A 26,370-nucleotide genomic window follows, 5' to 3' on the forward strand; every position below is an offset into this window, starting at 1 on the left:
ACGTGGTTTTGCAGTTATTATACATAATATGAAGGAAATTACTCTGATTGTTTTACATATCCTTTTCCTCTGAGTTTTTTACAATATTTAGATATGGATTATGTCTCAAATGTTGTTTTTCAAAAATGTACACACACACACACACATCATCGTATATTCTATTCACTACTCATAGGCCTGTGTGCATTAAGATAACGTTTGCCTTTTTGTGCATTAAGACCATTAAGATAATGTTTGTCTTTATGCATTAAAATAACGTTTGAAAAGGATTCAATTTTGTTAGAAATTTATAGAGGAGTTCTTTGTGACAGTTCTTTTTTAGTTTTTTTTTTCTAAAAAAAAATAATTACTTGAAATAGAATTATCTAAATGTTGCTTTTGGTTAAATTTCGGTATTTTTCAGTTTATAGTAAAAAAAAAGTTCGTAGGAGAAAAATATACAATAGATAAATGAAGAAAATTAGTTTTGAAGAAAAATAAATAAAATATTAACGCATTCTTTTGCATGCATGTATTTCACCAAAAACATATCTGCAGAAGAACCATTTCCAAAAACAATTTATAGGATAAAATAATTCCATAAAAAAGTAGAATAACTTGGATTTTAACATATATTTAAACTAAATAAAAAACTTGTGCTTTTTTACATATCAAAATTTATTTAAGATATATTTGTAATGAGAACAGAGAGTGAGAGAGAAGAAAACATGCCATAATAAAAATCAAAATATGAAAAACAGAAATTTAGAAGTTTTAAGAAACAAAAGAAAAGTACATAAAAATTTATTTAAGTTAATCATATTCTCTTGATCTCGCTAAGAGGTAAAAAACCTCGTGACTCTTATATATACTGTATACTGTAATACTGTTTCTTATTTCTTAGCATCAGATACACATATACACAGATACACAGATACACATATTATATTAAATTACATCTTTCTTTTACATTTTTTGAAAAAAGATTTTCAGAGGTGATAATTTTTATCTAGTTTTATTTTAAAGATGTAAATCGAGAAATATTATTGTACTTTTAATTTTATAAAATAACTTTTGAAGAAATAATTATTATCTCAAGAAAATGTATTCAAATAGAAACGTTATTTAAAAATCTATTTAATTGTACAATATAATAATAAATTTTAAATTGACTGGTTGGTCGTTGAATCTTTTTTCAACTTTTATCATTTTTTATCTTTAGAAATTTGAGCGTTTTAAAGACATCGTAATATCAAAATTCGCATCAGTGAAAAATTCGATGTCTCAAAAAGCGTCATCATAATGGCATTGAAGTTTTACATAAATATATTATATACAAGTGTAAAAATATTCAGAAAGAATCGAAATACTCGCTTCTTTGCTGCCTAATTTGACATAGAATTGTCCGCAATCATTAGTACCGTTTAAGAACTTATTATCATTAAATTGCTATAATAGGAAATAAATATTAGTTAAACGTATGGTTCGTCATCGATACAGATGTATGGTAATTAATAAACTTATCGATTAAAATATATCATCTGATGTCAGAAATTATTGCATGTTGCGTATCAACTTTATCAATATGGACGCATTGAGATGAATACAAAAATATTTGGTATTTTTTATCACGACGATATATGTACGATATATCGCTCGATGTAGCATTAACCTGTTATATATTCCACATTTTAGATTAAAATTTAATAAACTTAGTGGACGAACAAGATATCTCGAACGTAATATATGGAATATAATAGGTACAACATCGTACATTTATCATTGCATCATAGTATGTAATAAGAATACATTAAATCGGATAATTAAAGAACATTCTGGTATCACAAATAATTCAACGCATGATATATCTCACAATGCTGAATGTGTTTGCGCTAAATAATATATGTCGCTTATAACATAATATCGAATGCGGATACAATTTTGACTATGTCGAAGATACCTCCGATTCGATATATAAACAAATTTGCGCAATGCAAACTAATTATCTGCATTAATCTGGTGGTAATGATATCAAATTTACGAAATTAGTGTTTTTAGTGTAATTTAGTGTCTTTCGTAGTAATTTGTTATAATTCTAGCTAAAAAATGTATTATTTACAAAATTTTCGTGTATACATTCAAGTACACTTTCAAGTATACTACAATTTCACACTTGAACACTGAATTTCAGACATTTTAGACTTGAACACTGAATTTGATTTAATAGATTTCCTTGAAAATCCAACGTCATCAATTCCGGATTAATAAATAACGTACATTGTTTATTGCGTATGTACAACAGTGACGAACTCCTTCCATATCGATAAAGCTAATAATCTTAGAATGGACACATTTGAGACGCACTTATAAATATCTTTTAAGTCAACATACATCCTATATCAATACACATATTGTACATAAATACACAAGTTTTTTTTCTTGGTGAAAAGTACACAAGATACACTGTATTGCATTGAACTCACATCCAATGTGTATCATGATTAAACGCTTGTACAGTGAACAGTTCTAGTAACTTGTTAAGGACTATTGAAAGTCCCGCCATCAAATCGTCGCTCTATAGAAGATCCCTGAGAAAGAAGCGTTATAGTATTTAGTAAAACATTGAAAATTTATTTCGTTTCTACTTCCTTTTTCAAATAATTATGCTGTCTAATTTTGATTGTGCCACATTGTATAATAAAAATTCTACTAATTATAACTAGATATAAAGAGTCGCGCAATTTGGCTAACGTTCCGGACCTATACTCAATTTCGAGAATGTCAGTGAGCAAACGTTTGTTATGTTACAGTCGCGCTTATCACTTATTTCCTCTGTATCGTTCGTGAAAAAACCTGCTTACATCACCTCGTGAAATTATCAAAGCATGTACCAGACACTTTTATTAGTTTACAATCTGCCATTTCCATTTTCATTGCAGTCTTGTTGTAGCCTCGTTATAGATCATCCCAATTATCTAAACGTGGATCATGTGCACAGTGCTTGATCCCACAAGATCAGAATATGTGTGACACGTTGTCGATCAACGTCCGATAATATCAATACATTGACCGAATTAAATTGGGTTAAGAGGCTTTGAGAGCCTTGTCCGCGTGCGCCAAAGTCAGAGACCCTACGAGGGATACGAGGGTTCGATCCAGCCATGTTATAGGATTTGGATACAAAAAACCTCCTTCATAAAAACCTAGGTGACCTCCATGAGCTATTTCCACATATAACGTGTTTAAGTTATTTGCTAAAATTAGAAGACACGAGAGACATTAGTACATTTTTACTTATTTTTATTTATACGTAAAATTCCTATTTAAATATTGATAGATACCCGCATGTTCTTTAATTGGTTTTAGCAACACCTCTGGTACGATGGGGTCGTCTAATGCGTTGATGAATACCATCGGCGTTGTGATATTGTCTAGATAAAAGACGCAACTACTCCACTTGTACAACTCTTGCACAGTCCTAAAGTTGTGTACCTAAACAATAAAACACTTCATAAAAAATTTCGATCTATTATTTAAATTATATAATATAATATACGTTTAAAAAGATTAAACTTACCCTCCTCGTATAAGCTTCGTCGAGTTCAGGTAACGTTGCAGCAGAAATTATGTCCCGTTCATTCAGATTACACCTTTGTTTTACATCTTCAGACAAAAGCATATTTTTGTGCTTAAGAATAAGATTCTTCATCGATTCTGTCATTACGTAGAGGTAAAAGCGTCTAAAGTTCTGCCAATTTAACAGAATCTTTGTTCCCCTAAAAAACATGTGCGGTGAATAATATTTCTCTTTATTGATCCATTTTAATTATTAATCAAAGAAATCTGATTCAAAGCTTACTTGAGAGCATTGTATCCTTGACAAATTGATATTCCTCCTATAATATTAGGCAATTTATTGGAACCGCGCTCTCCCAGATATTTTGTTACTAAATTACCGCCCAAACTATATCCGATACAAACTATTTTGGTGTTAGGGTGCTGTTCTATCAGATGTTGTAGCATCGCGCTATAATCGTCCGTGTGACCTGTTTATAAAATGTACATTGTAAAGTTTATCTCATCTAAAAGAAGCAAGTTTTGTGAAACATATGTATAAAATTTGTATTAAAAAAATTTTCATCTAAAAAAAACAAAAAGATGGCAGACTGTTCAAATAAATGTGCGATTTTGATTACACTTTCTTCGTCATTTCTGTTGGAAAATTTCCTTATCGATCATGTTGACCATTAATCATTTATGGATACGACTTGCAAGACACGTAACAGCGTAACCCAGAAAGTTTATAGAAGCTATTCAGTATATCAGAATGGTTTTTTTCCCATAGCTATATAGTTTGCTCAACGTTCTCGCGGTGTGTACATACTCGCGCGATATAGGAACTTAGTTATTATTCGCAAACTTTTCTCCGATCGACCGCCTCGCCCCAGCGGTACAAGTTTTATCGATTGCTACACGTACCATAAGAGAATATTCTTGGTGCCGTGATCTTGACACTAGAAAGGGCCCCGACGTGATTAAGTACTGCGCACCGATATCCATGACATTGCACGAAGTGCACGAACGTCCTGATATACACGCTTTCCGAGCTGTTACCGATACCAGGACATATGGCTATCGTTATGTCGTCTGGAATAAAAGTTATTTGTACTATCAAGCATATTAAATTAAAAAAAAATATATATATATATTATTAAAGATTTTTAGAGCGTTTTCTGAAAAAAAAAATATATATATATATATATATATATATAAACCAATCGCTAAAAAATTATTATAATCTTTGTGATTAATCTATAAACAATACCTTCGTGTCCATTAGTCAGCGGTTGATAAAGATCGTACGTAAGGGTGGTCCCATCCGGAAGACCGATATATACGCGTTCTCCAATGGGCCAAGGACATCGAACACGTCCTATAACGCTGTGGACGATAGTTTGTACATGGCCGCTGAAACCCCACAACCTCGTTGGCTTGTATCTAAAACAGACCAAAAACTATGATAACAGACTGTGATAACTTTTGCTCATGTTTTTCGAAAAATTATCCTCAATTTTCAAAATGGCACAGTTAGCGTTTAGTCTTATTATGCTATTATTTTGCTTGTGTCATTCTCTTGTGCTAGTCGATATCGAAAGTATTTTGAATTTCAAGGGAATACTGCAGTAAAAAAATTTCGCAAAAAATAAATAAAAAATATCAAGAATAAGAGAAATATGAGATAAAAAAATTGGAATCTTTAAGATGCCGCCAGTAAATTTTGGAAATATTGCGTCCAACACGTCCCACTTAAGACAAATGATGACCGATGAGAGCTGAAAAATTCCGTCTTTATTTGCGAACTTTCTTTACGGTATTCCATTAACTCTGGATAAACTCTGAATAGCCGCCGAGGTATAAATTTCACTCGAGTTGACTTTTTATTACCTTGTAATTACGATGGTGTAACGGTATTCAAATACGCCAATAAAGATTGCCAAATACGAACGACGTATGCTTGAAAATCTGTTACCATTAATTGCGATAAAATCGCAAATTACAATACTAAAATAGGCAAATATTTCAATATCTATATTTTAAATTTATGCGTTGGGACAAGGTTACTTAATCGATAGCACTTTTGTCATAAGTTATTTTCGAATATAAATTAAACGTTTTTGCGTTAAAAAGATAAGTAATTTTATGCCAGCTTAAAAAATTGATTAATTTATTAGACGTGAAAAAATCATTATTATAATACAACATAAATTATATAAGAATTCAAGATGTCATTTCTTGAAGTTGCAATTTTGTTTTGCTTTAAGAGACACATTTTATTTTTTAATTTATCATAATTCTTTTAAAACAGAAAAATATGAAAAATGAACTTGTGTACGTTTATTACGTATTTCACTCGGCGCTCAGGCAAGCCAAATTGGAGAAAATGTACCGCATCGTTAAATTCATTTATAGAGAATAGTAAGAAGTCGCAGCGTTGATTAGTGGAGCACAAGCACACGATAGAGCGTTGAATGAAACGAATTCGCGAAAAAACCTTTCATTACTACGTTGCACGAAGAAATATATATGCCAGTATTATCGATCTGGCGCTGATTTTGTACGGAACCATGAATCAGCGTTAAGATTCGCAGTCACTGGCAAGAAAAGTTATTCTGCTAAAGAAAACGAAGCTGCTAGATGTAGCAATAATTATTTCTTATTCGAAGCAAAACGCCGATAATATCAAATTTAGGATAACGTCTCGTCAAAAGAAGATATAACTTTTTCGAAACCAAAGCCTTTCAAATCTTTCTCCTTTGCCGCACCTTTCACCGCTGTTCGTAAATCGCAATAGCATCTAATTACTGTCGTAATCACGTATGCGATTATAGTTGGCAAAGAACGAACGGTATAGTTGTAGCCTTGTAGCATAATTCGGTGACTATTAATTCAATAGCGCAGGAACCTACACTGGCTATATATGACTATTGCATATTAATGAAAGAAATACACAAAGTTGCGTGACAATAGATCAATAGAATGCTGTAACATAATATCGATTGCGCAGAGTAAAACCGACTCGCGAAAAAGTCGCTTCTAACTCATACAGAAAAATATTCACTGTATTTTTATATCTAAAAACAATATTTTTTTAAATAAAAAAAAATACAATTTTAAATTCGTTGAAATAAGATTAAAAAGAAATCAGGAAGTCCGCGGCACGCGAATTTGCCGCGAATGAAAGTGAAAGACATTTTTATGCGTTGAAATATATTCTTGGTTACAACGCGGCTGGCTTATTCACCAGGCTTCTCGGCAACTTACTGAATTACCCCGGATAATTTACTGGCCTCGAGATATTTAAAACTGGTGGTTTCTTAACACTTAACAATTTTACTGCAGCCACCTGAACTTTATTCGTCCAATAAGCCGCGGATATTTCTGCGGTCAATTTTTGTTTTACCTTGCTTTCTATTCAACCGACATTTCTTCGTGACTGAAATTACGTAGCGGAGGAAGAGAGTAGGCCTATTCTAAACTCTCGCGCGCGAATTTTGCGCGAGCTACACAACAGAATTCTTTTCACCGGCAATGAGTTGGCGTAAAGTCCTACATGCAGTCGCAATCAATACACGTGACAATTCATTGTAAACGCAAAGAGAAACGTGTTAATACACCGTCGTGTTCGCGTCGCGGTCGCGAAGTCATCGCGCGAATTAGGCGCGATAGGGAAAAGTAGGGTAAACTATATGCCGGGCCTTCGCAAATGCCAAAGAGAAGTCTGCTCTTTTTACAACGATGGTTTCTCGTTCTCGTTACGGTAGTTATTGCGATTTTCGATATGTGCGTCGACAAAACACTCGAGAATCCTTTCCCGGTTTTATATATTTCGCATCCTAATACAGCAATATGCAGATTTTGATACGTGAAATAAAATAATCGAAACTTAAATAATAAATTATGTATTAAAATATCACGTTCCATAATTCTTCAGAAATATTTACATTGATGTAATATTTATATGCTGATGTAATACTTAGAAAAAAATATGATGCAATTTATCTTTTTCCAATTTTTTGTTCGATCAAGCGAGGCGTTCAAAAGATTGCAAAGTTATATAAGAGTCACTTGAGGTAACGCAAGAACGCAGTAATCAATGTAAATATTAAATTTTGACGAAATCTGATTTATGTTGTCGAAATAAATACTGGTGTCTGATGATTATATTAGAAATTGATGTCGCTTTTAGTATTTTTTTTGTGTCGTATTATCTATAATTTGCTAAAAAAAATTGAACTCGCACGTTCCGCAAATCGATTTGCACGTTTAGAGTTCACGGTCACTTGGTAAGGTCGACCAGAGTGCCTAGAAGCTATCCATATTTATTAGACGTTTATGTTTTATGTTGTTTGTCATCCGTTCAAGTGTACTCACAGATTATCGAAAAATGTTGCTGTCAAATTTTGACGATGTCAATCCGGACAAATTACTTGTAGCGCATATTATCGAGTATACTTTTATAATTGCAAAAAACTACATGTGAATAATTTATACCATTTTTTTATTTAATGATAAAAAAAGCTTTTAACAATATAAATGAATTATCTGCTTTTGCCCATCGCATGCAGCGTATAAACAAATAAATTTTTTCGCTGTTGACAGTTATTCATACCATACTTTTATCTTCTCATCATTTCGTTACATTGATACAATAATAGAGTATTTCAATTATTTCTTGGCAGCAGACGTGTGTAAATAAGAGATTACCTTATCGTCTAATGGTGCGATCCCATGGTAGGGAACTGTGCAATTGGCGGAACGAAGTCCGTCCAATCGTAAACATTCCACCAATTGCTTAAATGTATTTTCTAACGATCCCATAGAGCGAAACTCGCGGAAGCGCAATTGACGCTTGCCAATCACAAGACCCTTTCCGTAGATTCTTTCATCGTATCTATCGGAATAATACTACGTTTCCACGTTTTCCGCTACATGGGACATTAGAAAATATATTTCAGCGGAGCGCAATTGACGGAATGTCTGTGAAATACAAACTTATGCGGATCGGAATCACACATGCATGCACACACCCGTTACATTCATAAATTTCATTCATAACCTACGAAATTTACAACAATTGTTAACATTCAACAATATAAATTTAAAAAAATATCATTATTTATGCCCTTTTGAAATCTACTATTAAGAAAATCAATAATGTCAATAAATTTTTGTATTAAAAATATCCAGTCCTTTAGTATGTGCATAGTCCCACCAGCATTTCAGATTACACTCGTATTATTTGAGAGTCGACTTCGCAATGGAATCATATCCACGGAATCTTCACTGACTCCCTTAATTCCTCAAGAATGCTGTCCTGATAATTTGCCTACCACCAATGAAAGGTGGGGGGGCTAATGGATGGTTCTTGTCTGTATAAGGAGATATTAATAACAAATTACTTTGCTTGAATGTGATGGTAGGTGCAGTAAGTAGCGATATAAAAAGAGGGTACCAGGGCTGTGTGGGCCATAAGAGTACAAGTACCCTTACCGCTTTATCATTGATGATTTTTCTTAATGTATACGAAGGATAAGTGCGAAAGAAGGAAAGCATCTACTGAGTCTGCTTCAGAGTCAGGGAAACGAGAGTAAAATTTATTAAATTTTCTATTTAGCCTAGATGCAAATAAATCTACTAAAAAAAGTCTAAATCTTTTTTCAATTTGTTTGAAGGCCGATGGAAAAAGTTCTCATTCAGTGTCCACGTTAGTATTGCGTGATGCTCTGTCTGCTTGTACATTCTCTGCCGAACTAATGTATGATGCTTTCAGCCATATTTTCCTCTCTTCGCACCATTTCCAAATTTCCCTGGGAAGTTCACCTATCTACAAAAAATCGCAGACGTCCTGCCGTCTTGTCTACCTGGCTTATTTCTTGGATGATGATTGGCTCGTCTGAGTTCCTTTTGAATAAACTCTGCGTCAAATTTTTGGAGATTCTCTTCTTGAATCTGAACTGTCGATGTTTCTGTTGATAACCCACCTGTCGATAATTCGCAGGTGGGTACTTGAAGTTTCCCCGGTGGACCAACGGGGGTTTCGTACGTGGCTCCCCGGACGTATTTATAAACAAATAATTTATTAAACTTGTCTCGCGCACATGAGACTGCGAGTCGTGAAACCAGAAAGCAGATCATCGAGTGAGATAGGAATACGAAAACACACGCGGGAGAAAGGGTTTTTTTTTTCGCGGCGGAAACGCGGAAGTGCAAGAACGGGCGGTCGTTCGAAAGAAATCAACTAGGGTGATAATGAGCACGGGAATTGCGTGTCGCAACGATTGCGATATGCAACCGTTGGAAAGAGAAAAGCAATGGAAAATGAGATGAGGAAAGAACTCGCTCTCAACGTGCCGTTCGCTCGCTCGCAAAGCAGAGAGACGATTCCGAGAGGCGAGTGTGTTGCACACATGTGTGTATACTCGCGAGTGGCACGATTTCCGTAATACAAAGTGGCGATTAAACACAAGGCTGGCACGACGGTTCGCACGCGTCGAGATCTACAACTTTTTATAGATTTCCAAGTTCGCTGTTCACTTCCTCTCCTACGAAGAGAAGTAAAAGCGGGGTATATATACGAGTGATTGTTGTGAAACTTCGATGATTATTCAATGAATTGCACCGAGGAGGATCTCTTCAGACGCGGGTTCGAGTAGCAATTACTCTTCACGAGCTGAGGTCGGTTTTCAACGTGCACGTGCGCTTGAAACACGCGAAGATAAATTCGTTCGTGATAATTGAAGTGTAATGACCCGTCTCTTAGCGCCGATAAATTTAGTTTCGATCGCAAGTCACGCGCGTTTATACCTAAGTATCGGTCAGATTTCCGTTTTCAGTATATGAGACAAAGCTTATTGGAATCGGTTTCCGCTTTCTTAGGCGCTTTCACGCGACGGACGCGATCGAAAGAGGAAAGAAATCGTAATTAGCAATCAGTTTGTCCGACGATGCCAATATTTTTTTCTTCCCTATATCATTTCGACCGATATTCTTCCGTGACATCGGCGTCACGCAATAGAATTACCAACCAATCACTTCGCTTTCACGTGGCTGTTTGAGTTTCAGAAGTGCCTAATAACGAAGCGAAGATAAACAGCAAAATGAATGTAAAGTAAAATCGCGTGAAAGAAAATTACGCTACGTTTTGTCGATAAAATAATGTTGTCTTATATAAAAACTGCGTTTTGCATTAATTTGCATCGCATTAATAAGATTACGGGTTTGCAACGAGGCTGCGGTGTTTTATCCTCGTATCTCTCGCACAGGTGAAACTCCATAAAAGTGCTTCGGAATGTCCCGGAAACTGTACCAGCACGCGGCACAGATTCATGCGCGATTCCAGTTGATAATATTTCACGTCACCCGAGATAACGAAAGCGCGAGACCGATGTGAGAGACGTGTTACGTAACACCTAAAATGGGATATGATCCTATTAGTTACTCGCTTGCATCACCCGATCGGAGTATGATCTGTCTGACTAACGGCAAACAAATTTGCGATACGCGGGTATGAGTGTATGACTGTTATCGCGAGTGATACACTCCGCATTATGGTTCATGCTATTTTCTTCACACATACACACATACACACAGATGCGTGTCCAACCGCGTGATAAAAGTATTAGTCGACGTGTGTTATTTTGCGCCGACAGAGAAGCGTTGATTGCGTGGCGTCCCACGCTGAGTAAATAAAACGGGCGCAACGAGCACACCGTGGAATTCCAGAACAAATATCAAACGTGTAATTTTTCACAGTAAGCAAAATTCGTATCTTCGGTTAAAAATCGCAGCAATTGATGCGCATTATATGGATATTAAATGATATTCGGTATTAAATGGACGTAATTCTCTATATAAGAAGTTGTTATTTTCTTATTTTTAATTTCCTCTTTCTTACATCCTTCATATTTTTAAGCGATACCTCCTTTTGCAAAATTTAATCAAATAATTATTGCGGCTACAGATGCGTGAACAATTCATTTGGCGGTCTATAATTAGCAAGGACAAATTATTCTTAAACAGTACGTTGCTTTGTACCAGGGTGTCAAGATAGATACAAAGAAGACATAATTATTTGGCAAGCGACGTCAATTTTGTTCTTGTCATCGTCGAAGGAAAGTTCCGACATTGAACTGATTCGCAATTTCTTTTACGGATTAATCAGTGAACTCTATATGTTTATTTCTCTCCACGCGCATTATCTGCATTTTTACCACATTAATCAATTCCGAGCAAATAAAATACGTGGAACGTTCAGATAATAATTATCGAACTTTGTTGCACGGATATCAGATATATAACTTCAGGCAATTATGAGAATTAAGTATAGAGATAAGAATTTTGTGTCTACCTTTTATTTGATAAGCCATTCAAGAATAGACTCTATGTTTACTGGCATTATATGAATATTACTCTACACTTTGACTATCGTAACAATGTATCATTCCCTGTAATAACCACTTTAAACAAGCGATTCGTAATCGCGTGAGTGTTCCCTAACAAGCTCGAACAAAAGCCTGCAACAATCCATGATCCCAAACATTTCTAGTATAGCGGGAAAACACGCATTATACTTATTCGAAAGCCAATCACAATGCTCCGATGTGGGTGCATTTGCTACAACCTTCACATATCACGCAAGCAAACATACATTACGTATATAAAAAGCGACTTCAACTTTTAGAGTCTTGCGCGTTGTATCGTAAAGCAAACAATCCTTTTCATTGTTTATATAACTATACCAGCAAGCGAAATGTTAGTAGCACGCTAGCAGTTTGCCAGCAGATTCAAACAGAACATTGCGGCAGATTGACAAACGCATCTCAGCAAACACGGCAAGTAACATGCGACTTACATGCGCAAGTTAGAGTTTCTTACTCGCACATGTGTTGCATTTACATTGTTAAGTATAGGAAATTCTAACTTGCATATAAGTTGTATGTTGGTGTTTGCTGGGATTAGGCTCGTCTTCTGTTAGAGCTTGCCGACACAATCTGAGAGTGATAACCACTCTCGGAAACTGAGCAGAGAGAGAATCTGTCATTTCGCAACTATTTAAATGATATATTCTATTTAAATGATAAAACGACAGATTTTGCTTGGTTTCTGGAGTCAATCTGCCACCGTATTCTGTCAACAGTATCCTGTTATATGTCTGCTGGCGTTTTGCCAACGAAATTTTTAGCGGATACTTTGCAATAAATCTTGCAGATCTATTATCTCTTTCCTATGAATTGCAATCAACGTCAATCGAACAATCTTTGTGCACAAAACTATAAAATACATATCTTATCCATGTGTTAATACCTCCTTTTGCATCATATTGTAATCCTTTCATTACATTAAACGGACAAATCAGTGGATAAAAGTGCAATGCGTACTCTTTTCCCTGTATACAATAATACAAATTGACTTTTTTTTTTTTGCTTTTTTAAATTTACTTACTTGCATTGCGACGTACAGTTTGAAATATTCGTCAATAAGACAACGAAGTAACGAAGGCGAGTCTCACGCCCACCCATGCCGGAGCATCATCCGGCGTCCAGCATCAACCTAACCTCACTTCCGCGGCTACCCGCGCGGACTCGGAAGGAATCCACGGTGATGTCACTGAGTCCAGTCTTTCGGACGTCGACAGCCGGCGCGATTGGGCGCGATTCGAGAAGACCGATTGCCCGAGAAACGTGAGAGAGACAAATTTGCGGACTTACGGCTCGGCGATGACCGGCGCGATCTTGAGCACCGTCGACAGGAAGGACTGGTCCTTGCAGACGAGGTGGGGCCTCTGCGGCGCGCTGTTCACGTTCAGTATCCTGAACAGGATGCACAGGATGACGGCGAACAGGGCCAGCAACGCCGTGGACATCTTTCCTCAGGCCGTCGACGTCTGAAAGAAGTGTATCCCTTTCTCTCAACCGCACACACACACACACACACAGCTCTCTTTTCTCCCTTTATATTCAATCAGGCGACCGTCGAAAACGACGGCTCTTCGAGCACGTTCGCGCAATCATTCCGATACACAAGTTTACGCTTTTTTTCCAGCGATACCGCACGTATTATCCGCGGGCGGGAGATTCGCGCGAACGTGATCGCGGCGTTGTCTCACCTCTTCCTGGAAAGGGGCAGACCGGCTGTCTTCCTTCTTAGATTCTGGAGGCCGATAATGACGGACGACGAGGTCGACGGACTGCGCGACGGTCGTGGATGGTGATTCATGCGATTGATGCTCCGTGACCTGCGAGCAAAAGTAAACGCCGCGTTTTATTCCGGTCACACGGGGCTCTCGGGTGTCGGATGACCGGTCGTGTCGTACGACAGGTAAGTAAGCGCGCCGAGCTGAATGTGCAGGTGCAGAACGACACGGCCGCGGCGGGGGGCTCAACCGCTGACCGGCTATACCGCTGATGCAGAAGCGCGCGGCGTCTCGCGCGATCGAGGATGCATCCTGACCTCCTGGCGAAGGGTATATCGCGCCGGCAGAGAACGAGGAGCGAGGCGTGGATTGATCGTTACATCGTTTTGCAATTTTGCATGCCATGCCCGGCCCCGGTCATGTGACACGTGCAGCGCGGGAACGGCCGACGGCGAGCGAGGGTTATATCGACGATACACGAAAGATCGATAGCGGTGGATAAACAACTCGGCGATTACCGCGCGTTTCAATCAATTCGCGGAGCGGTTCGCCCCCTCCGGCCCCTCGCCGAAACGCGTTTACGAGACGTTGCTTATCGGTAAATATCGAGCTTTGCGAGATCAATGTCGGCGATTAACGTGTCAGAATGAACCAAATATACGTTTTTTCTTTTAGAGTCGAGACCAGAATTGGACATTGACATAAAATAAAATGTAATAATCTACATACAATACAATATAAATTAACCTATGGATCATCGAACATTCATATTTTGTCAAAAACATCAGAAATTCACGTTATGTTATTCGCAATTTTATTTTCAGCCACCTATTGGCACAATTTTTAGGACGCTACAGAAAATTGACAATGGAGTTTTCAAGATCTTGATTTTATGCCTATGAAACAAATGAACATTGTGCATATTGCAACCGTGGACTATAATATTGCTTTTTGTAGTTTAACAGCTCAATATAAATGATAATGTTCCTACATTGGGAAATCACGTATATCTTTTAAAATTATAATTGAATCGCATAATGCGTAATACACAAACAGTCCACGTCGATGACGTCGATAGACGTAATCTTGAAATTTACTGCACAACCCGGCTGGTCGTGACGATGAAACGTGACTGCAATCCAACGATCGCTACTTAAAAATCGTTGGTTCGAGGTTTCGCGTTCGAATAGGTCTCTTTTTTTTTCTGTATCCTTCGTCCCATCGCGACATAACGGTTGTTTCCTGCTCGCGAAAGAATTTCCTTCATTATTCCGAGAGGACTCGTCTTGGAGACTTGGAAAGTCGAAGTGCAACGCTGACTATATAATGCTAATGCTAATTAAGTCCTCTTTCCAAATCGACGCAACGCCGACGGCGAATTAATTAAGCCTATAGCGTTTCCCTCTTCCTTTCTCCAGACTCATCATCGGCTTCAACGGAGAGGACAGATTCGCGAATACAACAGTAATGAATAAAGGGACAGATGCAATTTTCGTTCGCCCAGAGAATCTAGACAAAAGACAAAAAACGAATAAAACCGGTCCATTTTTCATCGTTCTAGTTCTAGACGATCTGGACGATGAAGAGCGTTTACAAAACGATCGTGTGGAGATCGCTAACGAAAGTAAACGAGCTACCGTCTCCGACGGGAGAATTCGTCTCGCTTTCGCGTATCCTTCCGTACTCGGACGATTCGACGCACGGATGAACGTTCGACGTGGGGAAAGAGTCGGTCGCTTTCCACGGATGATTCCTGCTCACCCGGGTGACGATGATGATCCAGTCGGCGAATATCACGGCGGCCGGCACACGGTCGACTTGCCGGCGTTTCACGGAGCGGAGCAGATGGCTCGGACACGTGGCACACGTTCGCTCGCGTCGGGCTCCGCCGGGCAACTGACATTAGTGTACGGCTGACTGGCTGACACGGGGCTGTACGCAGTATACGCATCCACGACAAGCACGCCGTCGCGGTCGTCGGAGCGGAGGGGCCCGGTGTTTTCCCCCACGATATACATATATGTTATACAATAATCTAAATATATATATATACATATAATGAATATTATTAGTAGCTTTCCATTTACACTCAAGTGATCTGAATCACTCAGTTATATGTGAGTATTTTATACTCGGGTAATGCCATTTTGTATTTACCTGCTTATTTTGGTAACAAAGCTGTCGCATAATAATACAGGTCCATAATAGCCTCACTTTTAATGTGAGTTTATTAGATTCATTGAAGCACACGATCTCGATTGTGGATAAAAACTCAGTTGAATCTCACTTGCCAGCATGCAAAAAGAACGTGTATTTAACTGAGTTATTATGACGTCACAAGTGAGAATTATCTGAATTTTGATGTAAATGGAAAGCAACTATTGTTGTATATATTATTAAATATTATAGTACAGATCTACCTTTTAGAGGTAAAGAATCGTTTTCCAGTTTTCGTCAAAACGAAGTTAACTTACCTTTTCTAAAATACCAAAAGCTTAAATTATAATGAAGTATAATGACAAAGGATCTTATGTCCATTATATTATTAGTTCCTAAGAAACAATATTTATAAAAAGTCATATTAGAAATTTTCATAGAAATAAACTTTATTCTGTTTTCTCTAAATTTATAATAATGGAGATTTTATACGATCCTTTACCTCTAAGGTACAGATACATACATATAATAAACTTACATACGTATATATACAATAATTTAATAGCATATATATATATATATATATATATATATATATGTACCGAGTAATATTAAATTAATTAGAATGACCTCGATCAAACTCCAATTAATTCAATCAGCAATTAACTTATCTCAACCACGCGTATATTATAAAAATATTATCTTAATCTCGAGCATCGTTCATTTCTTATTTAATTCGTGGAAAGAAAGATTAAAGATTATACGGTATGGATAAATTATATGGTATAGTTAGAAATTTTGCTGTAAGCAATTCCAGTTAAATTAATCACAGATTAAGTCAGAGTGTGATTCACATACATATATCTGGTTCTCCTTTTATTTTATATATGTATATCTTTTTTTGTTATTTATGTGTCTCTTGTATTATTTATACACTTTCAATACTTTCGGCCGCACGGATTCGCGGTATGCCGGTCTATCGTCGTACTCGTGGTTCTGCACGTTCTCCAACTTCTGCATACTGTTAGATAAATATTAAAGGATATAGAATTTAAATCAATACCTTGAGTTAAATAATAATTTGTTATTTTTAACTACCGTGGGTGTCGAAATTTATTATTTCAACGCAAAACAGTGTTATTTTAATTCCATTGGTTAGTTAAATTAACGATATTGAGTATAAGCAGTGGAAATGGGAATAACAGTGTGAAGCTCATAAGAATTTAACATTGAATCTCACTGGTCGAAGTAGATTTAACGAGGGACACATTCAAGCTGCTAATTGAGTTCGGACTGTTCGGAGGGATTTAAACAGACCGAAACATTCAAATTTGAAATAAATCTCAGGCGCGAGATAGATTTCTACGCGTTCGAACTGTTGTCTCATCGAGGCTCTCGGAGATATCTTATCGAAAAAAATCACGTCACATCAGCAGTACGTGCACAGATTAACCTTGTAAATTCAGGTCCGCGACAAATACGGTCAGTGCATGTTAAGGCCAAGAGCATATATCCGTAAATTCGGAGGTCAGCGGCTCAAGGTTTTTCACGTGCGGCGGAAATATTAAAAATCGCTGACTAAAACTCTCCTCGCATGACTGCCGTTCAATGAATTCAGTGATCAAAATGGATATAAACCTGTTTTAAACCTACACGATTTTTAACAATAAAATTTCTTTCGTCGTTAAGCAATTTTCTTAAAAATTAGATTTTCTTGTGCTGCTTGTGCATGAAAACTATCATTAACTAACCCTCCGTAGTCACACCTATTTTTTTCAAACAAGGAAGTCACTCTGGGTCATTTTGACCCGGGACGAACTTTGACCGTTCGCCATTTGACCATTTATCCACCGATCGTGTTGAAAAAATTCTCGAATGCACTTGCGATATTGCTAAATTGATTGCTATAAAAAAAGAAGGGCCTCAGGAATTTTTAACATATAAAAAAATTCGCGAAATATTTGTTAAAAAATTTTTTTTCTTTTTTTTTTTTAAACTAATAGCGTTTTTTCTTGGCTGCACTACCGCCCTGCACTGCCCTGCACTACCCAATAGCGTTGCACTAGTGTTGCACTAGTGGGCGGTAGTGCAGCCAAGAAAAAACGCTATAAAGGTAGAGGGCGTCATGCCCGCCAATTTTCAAGTTACGCGCAAGATATTTACGACCCAAAGTTGAGGCTCGGGTCAAATTGACCCGGTGTGACTACGGAGGGTTAAGAATGACGTTCCTGCGTGTGATGGTTTTCACAAGACATTTTCTTGTTTATCTTCTGAAATAACCCCGAGATTTTTCCCTGGAATCTCGGTGAAATAATCCGGAATAACACGTGGCTGTGAAAAATTTAAAAATGGATTACGTAAGAACCAAGCTCCCACAGCTGAATATCCTGTTTACGACGAAATAAAAGCCGACATTCGAGTTTCTATCTCATAAAGTCTTGCAAACATCCTGTCTCATATAGCCTTTTCGATTAATCTGGAGCGTCAACTAGTTTAGCGATCAATGAACTTATTGATATAATTGTTACAGGTTGACATGGCAACGCGTTATTTATTCCGGTTTGAGTCTGGCTTTCTATCACGAGAATGCGACGAAAATGCGGTGAAAGAAAATTAATTTAAACAAATATCGGTTAGTGAGCAATGAACAATTTATACGTACAACATATGATGAACTTGCATTATCAATAAATTATCACAATACTTGGTATTGATTTGTTTCTCAAGGTAATAATTGAATACAATGGCAACGGGTAAAGGAAAAAAGAAAGCCGGTACAAAGACAAATGGAAAAAATAATGGAAAAGGTAGTAAAGGTGGCAATGGCGGCAAAAGTAAAGGATCGAAGAAATCGAGAAGAAGCGGCGGGAAAGCACGATTCGCCATGGACATCTTCAACGAGGAGGTGATGGAAAATGCTTATTATACATGCCATAACATCATGGATGTGCTAAAGTGCCGAGGTTTCCCATGGCCAGAGGCTCAGAAGAAGAAGGGAAAGAGGAAGAAATAGTCGCGCGAACATCTGAAAATAGATACTTTTAAAAAACATTACAAATAGTTTCAATGTAATACAAATATCTATTTATATAAAACGCATACTAAGTAAATTATCATAATATCTGTTCTGTTTTATAACTATATCAACTTAGCATTACTTATCATTATATTAATATAAAATGTCAAAACCATTATTAAAACTGTAATTTCTATTTTCTCTTGTTTTATAAAAATATAAAATTTCAAACTTGTAGCACACTCACTGTATACACAGAACTAAAAATAAATTTCTATAACTCATTGTCAGTGAGAAGCTTCTAAACTACGTTAGTAAACTATGTCTTTGTACTTATATAAGACACAAGGTATCAATTTTTAAAATTTTTGCCTTTTTCGTCTATTAATCAGCTGACGATTCAAGAAAGTTGCAGTAATCCTCTACATTGAATTCAAATTCTTCATCATCCGCTTTAACTGATCCGTTAAAGACGCAATGGACTGTCACTGTCTCAGCGTACGATAATCCAGGTAGAAGCTATTAGACCAAGATTAATGAAAATTATGCAATTAATGAAAATTGTGCAATTAATGAAAATTATCGCATAAATTGTTGTGCTTACTTTCGGCGTGAGCAAAAAATATTGGGAGCTGCCTGGCCTTCCTGTCATTTTTACAAGTAAATCGAAGACTCGTTTTTCGTTCACTGCATCCATGCCCTAACAAATTACCAAGAAAAATTTAAGTTGTAAAAAAAAAAACTATGATAGATTACATAAATACAATTTATTATTAATGTATAAGAACCTGATTAATTTCATCCACACAGCGAAATGGCACACGCGATAATTCTTGCAGGGCTATCATGTAAATAGCAGTAGTCACCGTTCTTTCGCCACCGCTCTGAAAATGCCTTGTTAATTCTTGCAATTCGTCTGCATCACGGAATTTTACCTTGATCTTTAGACCATATTGGTCAAAATCGAGCTGAAAATATATCGTTGTTGTGTTATTAAGAACAAAGGAAGAACTTCATTTCGCATGTATATCATGCGTATATACACTTACGTTATTTTCACCATGCGAGAGTGTAACTTCGCCAGCACAGTCCATCGCGAAAAAGTAAGAACTAAAGTTTGAGTTTATCTTTTCAACCAGTTGCTCCAATGGATATAACCATTTTTCCTTTAAGTTTTCAATCTCTGTCGTCATTTTCTCTAGTACAACAGTCTTTTTTTTAATAAATTCAGTTAAGGCGTGAATATTTTCTTGTATATCTTCATATTCACGAAGTATCTGAAAATATAAATAAAATATTCGATTTCTCCATTGTATCGATAATTTATAGCTGGAAGGTAATTATATTTCCCATTGCCATACTTACATTCTCGGTGTCCACATTTTTCGCCATACAAAAAACTTTTGCTTGAGCGGTATTTAATTCGTTATTTATTTCAGCTATGGTGACTGGTAATTTTTCAAAGGCTTTATTGTAAATTTTAAACTCCTTATTTTGTGGACTAAGATTTTTTGTGGTTGTCAATGCTTCCTTATATAGTCTTTCAGTTTCTCTCTTTAAAGGTTGAAATTCTTCATCGTATTGCTTAAATGTTCTCTCCGCTTTTGTGAATTTATCCTTTAATTCTTCAGCATCATTCTCTTTGGTTATTAAAGTTTGCTGCAATAATGCTATTGCAAATTTGAGGTCTACATTACTTGTATTGCAATCGAAACACTCTCGCAGAACTGCATTACATTCCTTATACTTTTGCAATTGTTTCTTTCGAATAGCCTATAAATAATTTGTTAAATATAAATGTAGATTTTGTTAGATAAATTCTTAAAAATAGTGTGCTATGTTGTTAAAAAAAAGAAACCTTAATCTCTTTGGTGCATGTTGCTTTGATATTTTCAATACTCGTCCGGGCCATTTCCATCTGCTTAATTTTGTCTTCAGCCATGTGTATTCTACTTTTTAATGCTTGAATATGCTGAATATTTTGCTGATATTTATTCCTGTTGGTTCTATACTCCTCTAATGCTTTAGTTTCCTCACTTATTTCATCTTCTATCTCTTTAATATGATTCAAGATTTGACTCTTCATTTCTTGCAACTTCTGTAATCTGTAAAATAGTTAATATATTAATAAACTTTATGTTTTATGTTAATTAATTTTAATGTTAATTTATTATAATTTTTATATATTTTTTTTGTTTAATTAATATACCGTTCTTGAAGATCTTGTAATTTAGCCTTATCCAGAACAATAGATAGCATTCCATTTCCATTGACCCGTGATATTCTGGTCGATACTTCGCGCGTATATTTAGATATGTTCACAGAGTATATATTATTTTCTACAAAAAATTTTTTAGTAAATGTATGGAAAATCTTTCCAAAATTTGTGAAATATAATTTTTAAAAAATATACTCACCACTAAAATAACAGTGTAAACTGTGAGGTATATAATTTGTATTATTTTCGATCTCATTAGTCCCGACAGGAATATTGTTTAAGTGGTACATCGAGACTAGATAGTTCATTATAGATTGTGGTACTTCAATAAGCTCTGCTAAATAATACTTAAAGCCAAACTTCTTAATGTTCTCCATCGGTATATTCGGCTGCATCGAGATTCTTTTCATCGGATCAGAGTGTACCACATTGACTTGCAGTTTCTGTTGGTCCCGCAAATACTTCAGTAGTAGATTCATATCCTTTTTGTCCTCGCATGTGAATGCAACTAAATCCCGAAACGATATAATGTTTTCTAAATATTTGGCAAATGAAGCATCTTTTACGTTAATATTGAGCAACATGGGCTGATGCACTGTCGCTGAAAACTTGTTTTGATTCTCTTTTAACCAAAGCACAGCTTTATATGCATTCATATCTCTTTGTTTCAACAGTTCCAATCGTTTCACATCAATATTAAAAGTCTTAAGTTCCGCTTGAACAGCTGCAATCATAATTTTAATTAGCATATTTAATAACAAATCAATGAAGATAATAATAATCAATTAAAAATAGAATATGCATATTTGTAAACATATACCTCTAATGTCACGGCTAATGTAATCGTCTTCGTGCTTTGATGTGTCTCTTTTATTTGTAAGCTTATTAACTTCTTTTCTATGCTCCTCCATATTAGTTGCTATATTTTGCAATTGCGTCGTTAAACTTTCCTCTGAAATACATGACAAATACTTTATTATTGTGGGATGTGACATTTGCTCTATGCGAAAGTGGTCGACTCATAATTAGTGAGTTCCGAGTTTGAACCCGACCTTCATTCCGCATATATGCCTTGGTTTATAAGTTGATTAGAAAATTCAACGTTTGTACATAAAAAAAGTTACGAAATGTATTTCAAAAACAGTAATTAGCTTTGGGAACAATAAACTAATACACACTTTATTATTACTATTCATTAAGGTTAAATTAAATCACTAATTACAAACCTGACCCAATCTCTTCAATCATGAGAGAGAAGTCGTTCTCAAGCTTGGATTTCTGCTGTTGCGCAAGCTTAATGTCTTGATCTCGAGTTTGTTCCGCTTGGATTTTTCGAGAACAAGTATTCTCAGCTTCCTTGATCTTGTTTTCACAGCTAAGAATATCATTCATGATGTTTCTTAATTTCGTATTCTTAGCCTGAACTTTATTGTTCTAAAAATATACAATTTCAAATTGTTAATGTAATATGCGTCAATATAATATGTATCAATTGACAACACAGTAAATAGCCTTATAATAGATGGGTGCCTCCGTAGTACACTAGTATCAACCGTTCGTTTCCATTACATTAAGTCAGCCAACGTAGAATCCCGCATTTTTTCCCCCTTTATATTGTGTCTCCAGGAAAATAAAAGAGGGGAAGAGAGAGTAAACAAACAAATTTTTAGAACTTTTTAATTGCGGCCTAAAAACGATTTTAAGGGGTGAAACCCATATCTTATATGTAAAAGCAAAAAGCAGCTCTACATATGAGTGGTTTCACTCCTCTAGGAATCGTTTTTGAGTCGCAACTAAAAATGTCCAAATTCATCTATTTATTCTCTCCATGTGTGCAATGTAAAGTTTCATCCAAACTTAGAATTTTTAGATTTGCGAGGGTTTCCTTGTTAGATTATTTCAAACAGCAATTACCTACCTCCAGAATCAGATAAACAAGAAGAGAGATTTCATTAAGAGATACGATATAAAAGAAAAAACTGAATTCTATGCTAGTTGACTTGTACTGGTTCCTGATTGAGAACGACGATGTGGAATTGCCATGAGCTAAAAAAAAAATTATTTTTAACTATTTCTTACCACAATTCTTTCGCAAAATATTATTTCATTACTTTAAAATAAGTGTTCAAAATCAATAAATTTTTGTTATTTTAAAATAAAGCTGAATTTGGTCAATAAAAATAGTTTGAAATGGCCAACCTCCAAATTAAAAAAAATTTAATGTAATGGAAACGAACGGTTAGTACTGGTGTGCTACGAAGGCATCCACCTATCATAATCCACTAACGAAACCTAATAATTAATAAAAAATTAATTTAAAAAGTACGGATTTTGTTGTACTGTGCAATAAATCAATTTCTTGAGTAACGGTTTCTTTTTATATTATATTATACTCACGTGATTTTTTAAAGAAGCTTTTAACGTTGTCATATCCGACTTCAATGTCTCAATCTTCTCATTTAACGGTTTTAGGTCTGCGTCTATTGCTTGCATTTCTTTTACTGCTCTATCTCTGGCTTTCTTTGACTATATGAACATATACAGACATCAACAGCAAAAAAAAATAACAATAAAGAAAAATGTCACTTAATGTTTTACATTACAAATTAATTTTTATTTACCTCCACTAATTTCTTTCGCATTTGATCGTAGAGCATCCATGCCTTTTTTTGTTGCAACGTTAGAATCTTATTCTTCATCATTTTTTTCTCTTTTATCGTCGCAACAGTTTGTTGTAGCCCATCACGCCTCTGAGTTTTGGATTCCAATAACTTTTTTGTTTTGGCTACATCGGCCTCTAGTTTCTTGAAATTGGCTCTTTGTTCTTTCAATTGTAGATGATACTCAAGAAGCTTTGGATCTCCGACAGATCTTTCTGTATTTTCTAACAATGCTTGAGCATCCATTTTTGAAAAATCTTGTACCTTATCTTGTGGCAAAAACTGACAAAGATTGTCAACCTGCAAAAATAATAAAATCATTATGATACATTTGATTTAGAAACTAGATAAATATAAGCCAGGGCAATTCTATGTCTTTTAAGAGACTTGCAGATCTTTTTCCAACAAATAACAAAAGATTATAATAAAAGTTAAAAAAATTTTACGTCAAGTTTAACAGATGATTGAAGGTATTCAAGTAAATTCAACCTAGAACCTTCTAAGACGAGCAAAAAATATAAATGCAAGATGTGTACCTGAATATTAAGCTTGGCCGTGAATTCCTGTACACTTTTTGCACTTGTCGGAGTGCCATTAATCATCCACGTCGACTTTCCATCCTTGGTAAATGTTCTAGTCACTATAGAATCTCGTTTGGAGTTGTTTTTTAGATGAATTTCTATTTTTGCTGTATCACGCCCATACTTCACGTATTCTCCTATGTGAAGGGCCCGTCCAATGATACTCGGCTTGCCTCCTAGACCGAGAACTATAGCGGCGACGACGGTGGACTTGCCGGAACCATTAGGTCCAATGATAACATTGAGATATCTTCCAGGGGTCACTGTCGCTTTGTCATAAGTTCTGTTAAAAGAGAAATATTGGAAATATACACCAATTTGTGATTTATATGATAAAAAGGTTCAATAATGTAATGTAATGTAATAACAAGATAAAACAATATATTAAATGTTTCGAATGCGTGGTAATCTCACATGGATTAAGGTGATTCTAAAGCCGTGATCCTAAACGGTTTTTTTCTTAGCACTAATCTTTTAATTGGCTTTATAGAAATACAAAATTCTTGTCTAGAATTAAAGTACGCATCGAAATCTAGGTCATGGTGGTCGAATTTATATCAAAAACGAAAAAAAATTAATATTTTTGGTTATACGTGACGACCACCACACATAAATTCGACCGCCATAACCTAGATTTCGATGCGTACTTTAATTCTAGACAAGAATTTTGCATTTCTATAAAGCCAATTAAAAGATTAGTGCTAAGAAAAAAATCGGTTAGGATCACGGCTTTAGGATCACCTTAAGAATTAATATATTCTTCACTCACACAAAATTCTCCATATATATATGGGTGATGATTCCGTTCTCGACGTTGTCGTTCATGTTGATAGGTTAAGTCTCAATAACGTTGTATTCGTACGCAAAGGATGCAAATATTATAAGCGCAATAAATAAAGTTACATCGGTAACAATGGAAGCATTAGATAAGCAGACGAGATAACCATTTTTCCACTATCCATTTCGCACTGTTATTCATTTCACACGTACGGGAATACCGCTAAATGCCGCTGATACCGCCAACCGCCACCGCCAAACAAATGCCAACGCACGTGGCACGTGGTCCAGCGTGGTCTCCGCGGACTCGCGAGTCCGTGGAGGAGGGAGGGCCCGGAGGGCGGAGCCAGTAGCGACACTTCTGAAACCTGAACCTGAACTGTGTACATCACGTGGTGTACATACATGGTGTCTGACAAAGATGTAATATCGCTCGTGTTAATTTGTGAATTTTTGACAGGTCCACGTGTACCCTGGGAAGGTACCAGAAAAAACGTAGGGTTAATGAACTTTGACTAAAGATAAAGGAAAAAATACATTTCTTTACAAATTTGCAATTTACAGAAGAAAAATTCCTTTTAAAGTTTTTTACTTCAAAGGAAAATGTTAAAAAAAAGTTGAATTATTCATCAGGAGGGTCCGCCGTCCAATAAATTCCAGTTTTTGAAAATAACTAAATAGAGACGCAACAATTCGTCAAAATCTTTTAAGGGGATGGGGTTTTGACCAAAAACAACATTTATCATAAATAATTAATTAGCAAAAATTGTTATAAAAAAAGGTTTTCTTTAGTTGAGTTTAGTGCACGTGGGTCTCCACGTGGGACGTTTGTGCGAGATCTAACTTGCTCGGGAATTCGGTGATATAAGTATAGTGATCTTTCGTAACGGCTTTGAACCCTTAAATCCCTTTTCCCATGCACTTACTTTTTTTAGAGAAAGGAGCCAGACTCACCAGTTTTACAGTTACAAGCAGATGGTGATGGGCGATCTTTTAGGGGGGAAAAAAATCGATTTTTGAATTGATCTTAAATCGAAATAATTAGAATCGATTTACTAATAAAATCGGATTAAAACAATCGATTTTTAAACAAATCAGTTTTGGAGAAAAAAAGATTGATTTTCTGAAAATTGAATCGAGATCGCTCATCAGTACGAGCAGATTTTGGCTTGGACGCTGTAGACCCACGTGTGTGTGTTTGCGCGCGCGCGCGCGCACGGCGAGTTAACTATTTAATATCTCAATAATTATTGCGACAATCACAAAATAGTAGCTGACTTTTCTATATA

General features: G+C 35.9%; 3 protein-coding genes and 1 long non-coding RNA gene across 7 annotated transcripts; 2 read left to right on the plus strand and 2 right to left on the minus strand.

Moving 5' to 3' along the window:
- Positions 1 to 341: 341 nt before the first annotated feature.
- Hydr2 (abhydrolase domain-containing protein 2) lies at positions 342 to 15,584 on the minus strand. Of its 2 annotated transcripts, XM_077415100.1 has the most exons (9): positions 15,434 to 15,584; positions 13,646 to 13,774; positions 13,248 to 13,423; positions 4,805 to 4,977; positions 4,459 to 4,626; positions 3,839 to 4,025; positions 3,557 to 3,755; positions 3,321 to 3,471; positions 342 to 3,233 (listed from the first exon to the last, which is right to left on the minus strand). In XM_077415100.1, exons 3-9 carry the CDS (start codon positions 13,400 to 13,402, stop codon positions 3,064 to 3,066), a joined length of 1,203 nt encoding a protein of 400 aa, XP_077271226.1. In that variant the 5' UTR covers positions 13,403 to 13,423; positions 13,646 to 13,774; positions 15,434 to 15,584; the 3' UTR covers positions 342 to 3,063. The 2 variants fall into 2 exon arrangements, with proteins under 2 accessions (XP_077271226.1, XP_077271227.1); XM_077415101.1 differs by lacking the exons at positions 13,248 to 13,423; positions 13,646 to 13,774; positions 15,434 to 15,584 and adding an exon at positions 12,982 to 13,216.
- On the plus strand, positions 13,781 to 14,424 carry LOC143902315 (uncharacterized). Its single transcript, XR_013258328.1, has 2 exons — positions 13,781 to 14,270; positions 14,348 to 14,424. It is a non-coding gene; the product is annotated as an uncharacterized LOC143902315 (long non-coding RNA).
- A 1,504-nt stretch (positions 15,585 to 17,088) lies between the features above and the next one.
- On the plus strand, positions 17,089 to 18,861 carry LOC143902317 (uncharacterized). 2 transcript variants are annotated; one of them, XM_077415104.1, is made up of 3 exons: positions 17,089 to 17,356; positions 18,360 to 18,461; positions 18,557 to 18,861. In XM_077415104.1, exon 3 carries the CDS (start codon positions 18,573 to 18,575, stop codon positions 18,840 to 18,842), a length of 270 nt encoding a protein of 89 aa, XP_077271230.1. In that variant the 5' UTR covers positions 17,089 to 17,356; positions 18,360 to 18,461; positions 18,557 to 18,572; the 3' UTR covers positions 18,843 to 18,861. The 2 variants fall into 2 exon arrangements, with proteins under 2 accessions (XP_077271230.1, XP_077271231.1); XM_077415105.1 differs by having other exon boundaries at positions 17,089 to 17,311.
- Smc5 (structural maintenance of chromosomes 5) lies at positions 18,459 to 25,397 on the minus strand. 2 transcript variants are annotated; one of them, XM_077415103.1, is made up of 15 exons: positions 25,074 to 25,397; positions 24,260 to 24,587; positions 23,685 to 24,023; positions 23,461 to 23,589; positions 22,290 to 22,497; positions 21,884 to 22,015; positions 21,263 to 21,787; positions 21,055 to 21,184; positions 20,704 to 20,950; positions 20,211 to 20,618; positions 19,895 to 20,122; positions 19,634 to 19,813; positions 19,450 to 19,545; positions 19,218 to 19,364; positions 18,459 to 18,854 (listed from the first exon to the last, which is right to left on the minus strand). In XM_077415103.1, exons 1-14 carry the CDS (start codon positions 25,127 to 25,129, stop codon positions 19,230 to 19,232), a joined length of 3,141 nt encoding a protein of 1,046 aa, XP_077271229.1. In that variant the 5' UTR covers positions 25,130 to 25,397; the 3' UTR covers positions 18,459 to 18,854; positions 19,218 to 19,229. The 2 variants fall into 2 exon arrangements, with proteins under 2 accessions (XP_077271229.1, XP_077271228.1); XM_077415102.1 differs by lacking the exon at positions 18,459 to 18,854 and having other exon boundaries at positions 19,063 to 19,364; positions 25,074 to 25,396.
- Between the last annotated feature and the right edge of the window lie 973 nt (positions 25,398 to 26,370).

Source organism: Temnothorax americanus, unplaced genomic scaffold (genome assembly GCF_048541705.1).
Source record: "Temnothorax americanus isolate GAGA-0224 unplaced genomic scaffold, ASM4854170v1 Scaffold4, whole genome shotgun sequence".
Taxonomy (NCBI): domain Eukaryota; kingdom Metazoa; phylum Arthropoda; class Insecta; order Hymenoptera; family Formicidae; genus Temnothorax; species Temnothorax americanus.

What these genes read in the sequence shown, in the direction of transcription:
- Smc5 (XM_077415103.1), bottom strand. Translation starts at nt 25,129, where the DNA reads ATGAACGACAACGTCGAGAACGGAATCATCACCCATATATATATGGAG. An exon ending in TTTACACTGTTATTTTAGTG is followed by an intron (nt 21,185 to 21,262) that starts GTGAGTATATTT and finishes AATTTTTTGTAG; the next exon opens with AAAATAATATATACTCTGTG. An exon ending in TTACAAGATCTTCAAGAACG is followed by an intron (nt 20,951 to 21,054) that starts GTATATTAATTA and finishes ACTATTTTACAG; the next exon opens with ATTACAGAAGTTGCAAGAAA.
- Hydr2 (XM_077415100.1), bottom strand. Translation starts at nt 13,402, where the DNA reads ATGTCCACGGCGTTGCTGGCCCTGTTCGCCGTCATCCTGTGCATCCTG. An exon ending in GCTGACTAATGGACACGAAG is followed by an intron (nt 4,627 to 4,804) that starts GTATTGTTTATA and finishes CTTTTATTCCAG; the next exon opens with ACGACATAACGATAGCCATA. An exon ending in ACCAATTAAAGAACATGCGG is followed by an intron (nt 3,234 to 3,320) that starts GTATCTATCAAT and finishes TTCTAATTTTAG; the next exon opens with CAAATAACTTAAACACGTTA.
- LOC143902317 (XM_077415104.1), top strand. Translation starts at nt 18,573, where the DNA reads ATGGCAACGGGTAAAGGAAAAAAGAAAGCCGGTACAAAGACAAATGGA.